The 13,246-nt window shown below is 46.4% G+C and overlaps 1 protein-coding gene across 5 annotated transcripts in view; it reads left to right on the forward strand.

The window, feature by feature from the left end:
• reln (reelin) overlaps positions 1 to 13,246 on the forward strand; it is a 172,595-nt gene that overhangs the window by 72,303 nt on the left and 87,046 nt on the right. For all 5 annotated transcript variants that reach the window (XM_077230930.1, XM_077230931.1, XM_077230933.1 and 2 more), the window contains exons 5-8: positions 4,553 to 4,585; positions 4,930 to 5,008; positions 6,477 to 6,573; positions 7,186 to 7,237. In XM_077230930.1, coding sequence (XP_077087045.1) covers positions 4,553 to 4,585; positions 4,930 to 5,008; positions 6,477 to 6,573; positions 7,186 to 7,237 — 261 coding nt within the window. The remainder of the gene's footprint in view (positions 1 to 4,552; positions 4,586 to 4,929; positions 5,009 to 6,476; positions 6,574 to 7,185; positions 7,238 to 13,246) is intronic.

A 13,246-nucleotide genomic window follows, 5' to 3' on the forward strand; every position in this document is an offset into this window, starting at 1 on the left:
GTGAGGGTTATTTGCATGCAGTTATGCATAAGTTACTGTTTTTACTATAGTAACTACATGTAACATAACAATGTGCAAAGTGTTACCAATAAATGTTACCTGAACTGTTGACTTAAATCTGCTAAAAGTTAAGCCAAACTCAGATATTACATTTGATTTAGAAATTTGAATGAATGTATCAGTGTGTTTCCCGGGATCTGAAGTCAAACCTCTCGCAGCGCCTCCCAGTGGCCATTCTCTGAAACTGCAGCAGTTGCACAGTTTCACAGAGTTTGGGAGAAATAGGTCAGCAAACGAGAGGAGCACTTCTGCTTTATCATTTTAATGCGAGGGATTACCTGAGGTTTATTGAGGAAAAAGATTGACTATATGGTTTTTGTTTTATCTGTACGCTTGAGAAGATAAAGGTTTTTCCAGGATAGATGAAGGATCCTGAGAGTGACGTTTAATGTGGTTCATTACAGCTGGAATTGTCAGAGGCTTTAGATAAGACAGACGGAGCGGCTCGCACTGTGGAATAAAGAGTTCAAGTCCTTATGAATTCATATCTTCAAAAAAGAATTTATTTCAGGATCTCACCTTTTGTCATTAGAGAAAGAAAATTGTCACCAAAACACTTTGTTACATTTTATATTGAATGTGTTGTTGGGGACTTTATATATTTTTATCAATGCGATTTTTATAAATTTTAGATCTGAACATTGATTAAAGTTCCAGACTTTATTATGTGAGATAATAAGACTTGCACTGCAATAATGATGCTCTTCCTCAGTGTTTCTGTTCTGTTTTCCTGGAAAAGCAAAATGACTGATGATATTAAAATATTAAAATAAAACATTCAATTGAACATTATTATTACACTGACGCTTCTGCCATCTGTCACGATCCACACACGGGAAACAGAGAGATCCAATTGCAGGTAAGAATTTATTGGGGAAATCCTCAATCATACATGCAGTCCAGGCAGGGGTCAAAACCAAAGTAGCAATCCAAAATAAACGAGAACAATACAAACGGGCAAGAAGGCAGAACTCAGAAGCGGGGTGACGAAAAACAAGGACTCTGTAACAAACACTAGGGTGGTGACGACCAGGGCGAGGGCGACCATGGCACAGGAACAGCAACAGACACCGGCTCATGAATAGACACCGGCTCATGCACTGGAACAGGCACTGGCTTTGGAACAGACATTGGCTCCAGCTCTGGAACAGGCACTGGCTCTGCATCCGGCTCTGGAACAGGCACTGGCTCTGCCTCCGGCTCTGGAACAGGCATTGGCTCTGCCTCCGGCTCTGGAACAGGCATTGGCTCTGCGCCCGGCTCTAGAACGGGCAATGGCTCTGCCTCCGGCTCTGAAACAGTCATTGGCTCTGCCTCCGGCTCTGGAACAGACACTGGCTCTGCCTCCAGCTCTGTAACAGGCACTGGCTCTGCCTCTGGAGCAGCAGCCACCGGCTCAGGAACTGCAAACACCGGCTCAGGAACAGTCACTAGAACAGAAATGGTCACAAGGACAGACACAAACACAGAAACAAACACTGGCTCTGGCGCTGGAACAGGCGCTGGCTCTGGAACAGACATTGGCTCCAGCTCTGGAACAGGCCTTGGCTCTGCCTCCGGCTCTGGAACAGGCACTGGCTCTGCCTCCGGCTCTGGAACAGCAGTCACTGGCTCCGGCTCTGGAACAGACACTGGCTCTGCCTCCGGCTCTGGAACAGGCACTGGCTCTGCCTCCGGCTCTGGAACAGGCATTGGCTCTGCCTCCGTCTCTGGAACGGGCAATGGCTCTGCCCCCGGCTCTGGAACATCAGACACTGGCTCCGGCTCTGGAACAGCAGACATGGGCATGCCTAGGATCCAAACCAGACGCTTCAGATAGTCCAGATCCAAGAAGGCAGACGGCACTGGCTCTGCCTCCGGCTCTGGAACGGGTACTGGCTCTGCCTCCGGCTCTGGAACAGGTATAGGCTCTGCCTCCGGCTCTGGAACCGCCAATGGCTCTGCCTCCGGCTCTGGAACCGGCGATAGTTCTGCCTCCGGCTCTGGAACGGGCACTGGCTCTGCCTCCAGCTCTGGAACGGCCATTGGCTCTGCCTCCGGCTCCGGCTCTGGAACAGCAGACACTGGTTCCGGCTCTGGAACTGCAGACACGGGCATGTCCAGGATCCGAGCCAGACGCTCCAGATAGTCCAGGTCCAGGAAGGCGGACGGACCGTGAACAGTCTCTCGCTGGGCAGACGTGGCGTGAACTGTCTCTCGCTGGGCAGGCGTGACGTAAACAGTCTCTCGCTGGGCAGGCGTGACGTGAACAGTCTCTGGCTGGGCAGGCGTGACGTGAACAGTCTCTGACTGGGCAGACGGAACGTGAACAGTCTCTGACTGGGCAGGCGTGAGGTGAACAGTCTCTCGCTGGGCAGGCGTGACGTAAACAGTCTCTCGCTGGGCAGGCGTGACGTGAACAGTCTCTCGCTGGGCAGGCGTGAACAGTCTCTGACTGGGCAGACGGAACGTGAACAGTCTCTGACTGGGCAGACGGAACGTGAACTGTCTCTGACTGGGCAGACGGAACGTGAACAGTCTCTGGATCCGCAGACATGACGTGAGCGGTCTCTGGATCAGCAGACGTGACGTGAGCGGTCTCTGGATCAGCAGACGTGACGTGAGCGGTCTCTGGATCAGCAGACGTGACGTGAGCGGTCTTTGGATCAGCAGACGTGACGTGAGCGGTCTCTGGCTGGGCAGATGGACTGTGTCTCTTTCTCCTCCTCCGTCAATGAGAGCGAGAGGGCACTGGGTTGGACGGCGCCAGCGGTGAGAGCTATGGGCTGGACTGCGCCTGCGGTGAGGGCTCTGGACTGGACGGCGTCAGCGGTGAGGGCTCGGGGCTGGACGGCGCCAGCGGTGAGGGCTCTGGGCTGGACGGAACCAGCGGTGGATGGAACTCTGGGTTGGACATCGCCAGCCAAGGGTCGAGGAAGCAAACTCCGTAACAAACACTAAACAGGCAGGGTATATATAACACAGAACTAACAATGATGATGGGGAACAGCGGAGTCCAATGATGCAGTGATGGGTACAGACAAGGATTGTGGGGAATGCAGTTCATAAAGTGGATGACACCGTGGGGAAGGAGGACATCTAGTGGACACCTGGGGAACACAAACCCAACACTGTGACACCATCTGTCATACGTTTCATGATCTGGAAAATCAGTACTAAAGTTTTCCAAGATTATGACTATTAGTTACTCTGAGAGAGAGAGAGAGAGAGAGAGAGAGAGAGAGAGAGAGAGAGAGAGAGAGAGAGAGAGAGAGAGAGAGAAGAGAGAGAGAGAAGAGAGAGAGGAGAGAGAGAGAGAGAGAAGAGAGAGAGAGAAGAGAGAGAGAGAGACAGAGAGAGAGAATAGAGAGAAGAGAGAGAGAGAGAAAAGAGAGGGAGAGAGAGAGAGAGAGAGAGAGATAGAGAAAGAGAGAGAGAGAGACAGAGAGAGAATATAGAGAAGAGAGAGAGAGAGAAAAAAGAGAGAGAGAGAGAAGAGAGAGATAATAGAGAGAAGAGAGAGAGAGAGAGAGAGACAGACAGAGAGAGATAGAGAGAGAGAGAGAGAGAGAGAGAGAGAGATAGAGAGAGAGAGAGAGAGAGAGAAGAGAGGGAGAGGGAGAGATAGAGATAGAGAGAGAGAGAGAGAGAGAGAGAGGGAGAGAGAGAGTGAAGAGAGAGAGAGAGAGAGATATAGAGAGAGAGAGATAGAGAGAGGGAGAGAGAGAGAGAGAGAAGAGAGAGAGAGAGAGAGAGAGAGAGAGAGAGAGAGAGAGAGAGAGAGAGAAGAGCAACTCTAGTTATTTCTTCGCTGATTTTCACTTTTGTTGCCGCATGTTTTGTCAGTGAGCGCCCCCTACAGCTGTGAGGCGTATATTTCACAACACTGTCGTAAGAAACCTCACTTGCGCCCCCTCCTCCCCCTTTCTACCGCTGCTCATGTGCATTTGTTATTATCGGAGCCGGCCAGCTTTATCGTGTGGAGTGTGTCTACCGAGGTGGATAATACATCACACACATTGAGGGCGGCGTGTGTGTTTATGTTGAATTGTCGTAAAGCAGTTTGTGTTTCTCGCTCGTTCTCGCTTCTCACGAGACTTCTTACTTCCAACTTACCGGGACGTTAGTCCTCATGTTGCAAGGTTGGTTTTCCGCCTAGGAACTTTGGGGGGAGCGGGGGAAGCCACCATTCTCACCAGTACAGGTTATTAAACCATCCAAATGATATATAAACGGTTTTATTAAGTTGAAATAGTTGCCGAATGCCTCTTTAACTAACATTACAGAAAGATGTTTGACCTATCAGAGTCTGAGGATCAGAATATTTCAATCTTGTGTGTGTCGTTTACAGAATAGAGTCCAGATTGAAGAAGATTAAATGTCCACCGCATGTACAATCAAAGTTCCTTAACAGACGTTCTCATTTATTTATGCAAATGAAGTCTTAATGTGCATCAGTAGAAATGTTCCATGTGAAATAAGTTTTGTCTTTCTTTCTGTCTGTCTGTATAAGCTCCCACTGAATCTCCTCTGCGGCCCAGTCTAGGTGAGTAAACACACACACACACACACACACGCACTCGCACACCCACACACACACACACACACACACACACACACACACACACACACACACACACACACACACACACACACACACACACACACACACACACACACACACACACACACATGTACGTACACACTCACTTACACACACACACACACACACACACACACACACACACACACACACACACACACATGCACGTACACACACACACACACACACACACACACACACACACACACACACACACACACACACACACACACACACACACACACACACACACACACACACATTCTCTCACTCTGTCTCTTCTCCAGCTGTGGTTGATGGTGAGCACGCTGTTCTCCGAGATGATTTCGAACACAACACACAGGAAGAGCTGAATCTCAGTATCTGGTGGGTGACGCTCTTCTTACTTTAGTTTTTGTTCTTACTTCCCTGTTCTTGTGTGTGTGTGTGTGTGTGTGTGTGTGTGTGTGTGTGTGTGTGTGGGAGAGGTGGGAGAGCAGTGTGTTGTATTGAGTGTGTTGTATTGAGTGTGTTGTGTTGTGTTGTTGTCTCAGGTCGGACTGCAGTAACTGTGAGGTGGGAGAGCAGTGTGTTGTATTGAGTGTGTTGTATTGAGTGTGTTGTGTTGTTGTCTCAGGTCAGACTGCAGTAACTGTGAGGTGGGAGAGCAGTGTGTTGTATTGAGTGTGTTGTATTGAGTGTGTTGTGTTGTGTTGTGTTGTCTCAGGTCGGACTGCAGTAACTGTGAGGTGGGAGAGCAGTGTGTTGTATTGAGTGTGTTGTGTTGTGTTGTGTTGTCTCAGGTCAGACTGCAGTAACTGTGAGGTGGGAGAGCAGTGTGTTGTATTGAGTGTGTTTTATTGAGTGTGTTGTGTTGTGTTGTTGTCTCAGGTCAGACTGCAGTAACTGTGAGGTGGGAGAGCAGTGTGTTGTATTGAGTGTGTTGTATTGAGTGTGTTGTGTTGTGTTGTTGTCTCAGGTCAGACTGCAGTAACTGTGAGGTGGGAGAGCAGTGTGTTGTATTGAGTGTGTTGTATTGAGTGTGTTGTGTTGTGTTGTTGTCTCAGGTCGGACTGCAGTAACTGTGAGGTGGGAGAGCAGTGTGTTGTATTGAGTGTGTTGTGTTGTGTTGTGTTGTGTTGTCTCAGGTCGGACTGCAGTAACTGTGAGGTGGGAGAGCAGTGTGTTGTATTGAGTGTGTTGTATTGAGTGTGTTGTGTTGTGTTGTGTTGTCTCAGGTCGGACTGCAGTAACTGTGAGGTGGGAGAGCAGTGTGTTGTATTGAGTGTGTTGTATTGAGTGTGTTGTGTTGTGTTGTGTTGTGTTGTCTCAGGTCGGACTGCAGTAACTGTGAGGTGGGAGAGCAGTGTGTTGTATTGAGTGTGTTGTATTGAGTGTGTTGTGTTGTGTTGTGTTGTCTCAGGTCGGACTGCAGTAACTGTGAGGTGGGAGAGCAGTGTGTTGTATTGAGTGTGTTGTGTTGTGTTGTGTTGTCTCAGGTCGGACTGCAGTAACTGTGAGGTGGGAGAGCAGTGTGTTGTATTGAGTGTGTTGTATTGAGTGTGTTGTGTTGTGTTGTTGTCTCAGGTCGGACTGCAGTAACTGTGAGGTGGGAGAGCAGTGTGTTGTATTGAGTGTGTTGTATTGAGTGTGTTGTGTTGTGTTGTGTTGTCTCAGGTCAGACTGCAGTAACTGTGAGGTGGGAGAGCAGTGTGTTGTATTGAGTGTGTTGTATTGAGTGTGTTGTGTTGTGTTGTTGTCTCAGGTCGGACTGCAGTAACTGTGAGGTGGGAGAGCAGTGTGTTGTATTGAGTGTGTTGTATTGAGTGTATTGTGTTGTGTTGTGTTGTCTCAGGTCGGACTGCAGTAACTGTGAGGTGGGAGAGCAGTGTGGAGTGATCATGCACGGGAGAGCCGTGACCTTCTGTGAGCCCTTCGGACAGAGAGATCTGGTAACGGTCTTATAAAAACAGTAATCGAGTAATCGAGTTGTAATCGAGTAAATATACAAAATACCCTTCGCTTTTACATTCACCCATCATGTTTTACAGATCATAGTGGGGATTGAATAATGTGTGGAGTTACACTTTGTTCCAAAATCTACAGCAATATGTAAACTATATATTTTATACTATAAACTATACCATGCTATATATATATATATATATATATATATATATATATATATATATATATGTTTATATATATATACTTTAACTATAAATATGATCCTTATACTGAAATCATTATGAGCACAAGTTGTAATCGCTGTATAACACGTTTATGAGTCTCTTTAACTGCATACATGAGGTTCACCAACCACATAATGCACTATATTATATCTGTATATCACTGTCATATGGATGCTACTGTGACACACTCGTCAGAATATAATACAAAAAAATTATATAATTGGTTTAATCAATTTACATATCAATAAAACAAAAACCACGCGGTCGTTCCAGGCCACCAGAGACGGTTCTATCTTCATATAGTGCCGTAATTCGTCTGCAGTCTTCATATACTAACACATGATTCCTGTGTGATGTTGTCATCTGTTTCAGATCTCGGTGGCTCTGAACACGAGCGCAGCGTCAGTCCTGCAGTTTGCTTTAGGTGAGCATCACCATCTCTCTTACAGATATACTATATGCTGTATGCTCAGTGTTTCTGTGTTGTTGTCCAGTACAAATATCTAAACATTCTTCAATCAAGATACTGCACATTCATTACATAAGGAAAATAATCTCGTTTCCCTTTCGAGGGAACTCACGCTGCGTTGATGACGGATTGGGAACGCCCCAGTATGATTGCGTCTGAAGCACGTGTGTCAACTAGTCCAATGGCGAGAGTGAGCGTCACGGGCGGGTGACGTCACGACCAGGAAAGGATAAAAGCACATGCGGTCTGAACGGCGTTAGCTTCTGTGCCTCAGCAAGTGCTCTGTGTTACAAACTGTCTGTCTGTTCATTGTTGTCTGTCACGAAATCATACAGCTCAATCAGATGTATATAATGGCGTTCAAACAATCGTTCAAGTTGTGTGCTTCTCCCTGCCCTCATTATATCACGGGTGGAGGTACACACATACTTTGTGTGATGTGGGCATTGTGAGAGGCTGCTGTTCGCACTCTACGCTCTCGCCTGGCACTCTTTGAGGAGGGTGTTCAGTTGTGCGTTTCCTGTGGTTCTGGCCTTAAGCTCTTAACGTGGGGATTGCAAATGGATCAAACCGTTGGGTTTGAGACGGGCCCCGCCCTTTCTCAGCCTTTACCCATGGGATCCAGTGATCTCTCTCCAGAGTCGGAAGCCCTCCCCGCAGTTCCTTACGAGGAACTAGATGTGCTGAGCGTCGAAATGGTGGAAGATGAAACGCCAGAACTTTCCCCAGCGTATGAGGAGCTGGTGGAGGTATTGTCTCATGCTGTGTCTAAGCTGAATATTGAATGGCCAGCCGAGAAACAAGGTGCTCGTCCCAAAAGTCTATTAGACAAGTGCTTTCTAACATCAAGTGCAGTACCCCCACCAAGGGGACTTCCATTTTTCCATGACCTCCACAAAGAACTATCAAGGTTGTGGAATTAACCATATTCTTCAAGAGTATTTATCCCCTAGGTTGACGTTTACTCTGATATAAGGGGGCTAAAAGAATATGGTTATGTCCAAAAGATGCCAAAAGTAAAACAGCCACTTGCTAGTTATCGTCCCTGAAGTCCCCAATGCTGCCCACTAAGCCTTTAAATAAATCTTCCATGCTAGTGGTTAAAGCATATATGGCAGCAGGTCAGGCTGGTGCATGCAATCACACAATGGGTATATTACAGGCATACCAGGCTGACCTGCTGAGTGGATCTGGAGACTAGCGAAGAGGCCTGACGTGGTTCGAGAACTGTGTCAGGCCACCGATCTGTCTCTCCGAGCCACAAAAAAGACCGATCATGCTATTGGGTGGTCGATGGCAGCGAATGTGGCATCTTTGGTTTAATCTGTCTGATATCAAAGATAAAGATAAATATTTTCTGCTGGCCTGCCCGCTACTGCCTCCTGGCCTCTTTGGTGATGCGGTTAACACCGTAGTTGAGATATCTGAGGACCGCTCTGCTTGCGAAGAAGGCTTCAACAATTTGTTAAAAAAAAGTTTTCCGTAAAAAGTATTCTTAACTACATAGATGACTTAGCCTGGCATACCAGACCCATATCAAGATGTTAGGTCTGGAAACTCTCCATTGACATGCCTCAATCCGAGGGGTGGGATAAACTGTTGTCTTTCAAATTCCTTCTGCACACAATAGGATAGCGCTACAACCAACCAACAAAGAAGGTGACGTAGTCAGAGCGACGGGGGGAGTGTTTCGCGTATGGTGTGTTGTGAAAAAGTTTGATGGAGAGATTCCTGTAAGCTACCAAAGTTAACTTCAAATCCTCCAGAGTCGCGGCCAAAGCCGAATTGAAAGCCCGCTGTTCGCCAGCAGTAACAGCCATTCTTTGTTTTCAAGTAGCAGTGAACCGTTGCAACTCTGTCGTCAATATGTTAAGCCCCCCCGCCGACTCTATACACGATCTGATTGGCCTGACCAGTTTTTGTTTTTTTCAGCTCGAAAGTCAACGGAGAGTTGCTAGACCACACTGGCTGCAAAATAATTTTTGCCGCCGCTAGGGTGCGTCTAGATTTCTAGCTATAGATGTCTAGCTTAACCTAGCAGAGTTGGAACAGCTGGCGGTTCGGCATTGAGATGTCGTTCTCGCACATATGAAGAAATTGGGGTTGAGATTGAATGCCAACCTTTCTAGGTGTCATGTGAGATTTCATTGACAATGAGGACTGTGCTTTGATCCTCACAGTTGTAAAAGAAATATAGCTAAGCCAGTCACTCACTGTAAAACAGTTGGGCCTGATGGCAGCCGCGTGCAACCTTATACTGTTCGGCCTGCTGTACTCCGTACGATCAGAATAACACAATGGTGTCTTCGTGCCTTGGTTATATGGAGGAAACCTAAGTTTCTATTCCAGGGTCGAGTGTTAGGAGCTCTTTTCTATCTAGTTTCGTTCTCGACAGATGCTTCCCTCACAGGCTGGGGAGCGGTAATGGAAGGTCTTTCAGCTCAGGGTCTGTGGAGGATTCATCATCTTTCGTGGCACATAAACTGCCTGGAGATGATGGCAGTCTTCAATGTGTTGAGTCACTTCCTTCCAGACCTGAGGAGCCATCACGTGCTTGTTCGCACAGACAACACGTCGGTGTTCTCCTTTATAAATCATCAAGGGGGTCTGCGTTCACATCCACAATGCAAACTGGCACACCAGATTCTCTTGTGGTCCCTAGGGAAATTGCTCTCACTGAGAGCACTCTATATTCCGGGACACCAGAATGTAGGAGCAGACATCCTGTCGAGGCAGGGGCTGAGGCCCGGGGAATGGAGGCCCCACACCGAGGTGGTGGAGCACATATGGGGAGTTTATGGACAGGCACAGGTGGATCTGTTCGTGTCTCAGGATACGACGCATTGTCCACTATGGTTCTCCCTCACACATTCAGCCCCATTGGGAGTGGACGCAATGGTGCAGACATGGCTGAGGCTGTTCGCGTTTCCCCCGATTGCTCTGCTTCCAGGAGTTCTGGAGAAGGTCCACCAGGATGGAGTGAGTGTTCTGTTGGTAGCTCTGTACTGGTGGTTTTTGAACCTAATATCTCTTCTCAACGGCTCTCCCCTGGAGCTGCCGGTCAGGTGGGACCTTCTATCTCAGATGGGGGAACAATCCTCTATCTCCGTCCAGAAACATTCAACCTGTGGGTCTGCCCTCTGAAGGGTCCCGACTCATAGACTCTGGTCTCTCAATTGAGGTTGTAGAGACCATGCTGCACTCCAGAGATCCGTCCACGAGGAAGTTATACGCCCTAAAATGGAGAGATTTTACTTCTTGGTGTAATCTATGACAATGGGATCCAGTTAATTGCCCTGTTGGTTCAATACTTAAGTTCCTTCAAGATCGTTTTCCTTTAAGGTTATCACCTTCCACACTGAAGGTATATGTTGCGGCCATTGCTGCCTATCATGCCCCCCTGGGGGGCTTATCTGTCGGAAGAGATCCTCTGATAATACGTTTCCCTCATGGCACCGTGCGGCTGAGGCCTGCAGTTCGTACTAGAGTTCCAGCTTGGCATCTGGCTCATGTTCTAGAAGGTTTATCGGCCGCTCCCCTTTAGCCTCTTGATTCTGTCTCAGAAGAGTTTCTGACACTGTGTTCCTTCTGGCCATTTCCTCAATAAAAAGAGTAGATCTTCAGACCCTATCGGTATCTCCTTTGTGTCTTGAGTTTTCACCCGGGATGGTCAAAGTGTTCCTCTATCTGAAACCAGGATATGTACCAAAGGTTCCAACCAATATACCACGGCCTATTGTACGGCAGGCGTTCTGTCCTCCTCCCTTTAAAGATCAAGACCAGGAGAAATTGAACCTCATCTGTCCAGTTAGGGTACTGGACACTTAAGAGCTGCCCTGTGGAGAAAGTCTTATCAGCTGCTGGTATGCATTGGACCCCCTAAAAGGGCCTTCCTGCTTCCAAACAGACTGTTAGCAAATGGATAGTCAAGGCTATCTCTCTTGCTTATCAGGTTGTGGGCCAGCCTTCACCTTTGGCCACTAGAGCCCATTCTAGGGGTATGGCAGCTTCCAAGACCCTAATTTCTGGGTTGTCCCTTTAAAAGGGTGGTAAAACACATTTTTTCAAAGGCTTGATTGTGTTTGTGGGGTGCACTGTATGTGCTCATGCTTTGTTTGTAAAAAAAAAAATCATTATTTTTCATATATTTTATCTTTATTCTACACTGCTCTGTTCCTCCTTGTAAAAACGGTCTGATGGTTTCCAGGTTCTATGAAGCCAGTCTCTCAAAAATACGCAATGGGCTCAAATTGGTTAGCTGGCCCAGTGTGTTATGATTCGCTAACCGACTAGTGCACGTTTTCCGGAAACGTCACGCCCGTACCTTTACCGGTAGCCTAGTTTGTGCTTTGGTGTATTATAAACGGTGGCGTCAATAAAACCATACCAATTTGAGCCCGAATCAGACCCAGAGAATGTAAGTGAAGATGATCGAGCAGAACCTGTTCAAGAACGGCTGTTAAACGACGTTTCAGAAAGGTTTGTTTTTTGTTGTATCATTACCTTTTAGATACGCTGTTATTTAATTGTAATAATTATTATAGTATTACAAAAAAATAAGCTTCATAAACAAGAATTTCATATAATCGTTCTAATAAATTATACTACAGTCCTCAAAGGGATTTTTTTTTAGTAAAGACTGTGGATCTATAGTGATCGTTACTGACTGTATGGCACGGTTACTTTTGTATTTTTAGAACGATTGTAGCCAAATATCTGACGACATAAATATTAACCCAAAACGAACACTAAACATTGGATTTACTACAGTAGCCAAATCAAACACAGAACCATGTTTAGCATGCCTGTAGATAAACAAGCGATACACAATACATAAAAGCTCTAATCAAAGAATAATTTACTCTAATTCCAAGTTCCCTGTTGAGATTTTAAAAAAGATTGTAACGTTAGGTGTTTGTCGGATAACGTTAAGTATGAATGAGCATTTAACAAACCAGCAGAGCCAAACAGCGTTGTCATTTGTTTACTTCCTTGCTACAACATACAATTAACAATACAAACTATTACAGGAAAACACATCGACGAAAAATAAATCATACTTACAGATTGTGGCCCGTAAACAACAGCTTCTGTTCTTAAAGTTGGAACTGCTCCATCTTTCAGCACAAGCCGTTGTGCGAATCCTGCATTGAACTCGCCAAGATTGTGGAAGCTTTCCTCCGTAAAATCTGCAGCACAGAGAGCGAGATTTGGGTAATAATTAACCAATGATCCCTAACTCCCTCGACCCTAGGAAGGCTGAACAAAGTGGACCTGCAATCCGGGCACTGATGAAAATAACAGCGTTTCGACGACATTGCGGCGGCAACGACACTCCTATACCACAATAACTCTTCTCCAACGCAATATAAAATGGCCTTACCCCCCTTATTTCGTATTCTCGGAGGAGGGGTTTATTGGGGTTACTGACGTCAGCAACCCTGGAGGAATGTCATGTAGTCCAAAACCGGCTGTTTGCTGTAGTCCTTAGAAATTGATTTCTTTAAAAGCAAATATCTCCGTTTGCTTTGAACTTTGAGCGCTGTAACTTTGCAGATGTTGTTTATGCTCAAACAGCAACATTACACACTAGCTAAAGTTAGAAAAGTGAAATTGTGTTTTACGACCCCTTTAAAAAGTTTGTGATGCAGCGGGCTGGTCTTTGCCGGTCACGTGTGTCAGATTTTATGACCTAGACATGAATACCCCCGGTTCTACAGTTCTCATGTTGTGGCACAGTTTTAACACGACAGGTTCTTGGCCGTATGGCGTTCGAGCATTCTCATTCCCAAAGCGCCATCGACGCAGCTTCTCATTCCCTACTCAGGGAACTAGGGTTACAGTCGTAACCTAAGATGTTTTACCTTTGAATTTGTTAAATTCGTTCTTTTTTTTTCTTTTTTTTTTAGATGTAACAAATTATGGCAGTATATTACAACAATATTAAAAATCAAAATAGTTAGA

Source organism: Siphateles boraxobius, unplaced genomic scaffold, assembly GCF_051911475.1.
Source record: "Siphateles boraxobius isolate OS27281-9 unplaced genomic scaffold, OSU_SipBor_1 156, whole genome shotgun sequence".
Taxonomy (NCBI): domain Eukaryota; kingdom Metazoa; phylum Chordata; class Actinopteri; order Cypriniformes; family Leuciscidae; genus Siphateles; species Siphateles boraxobius.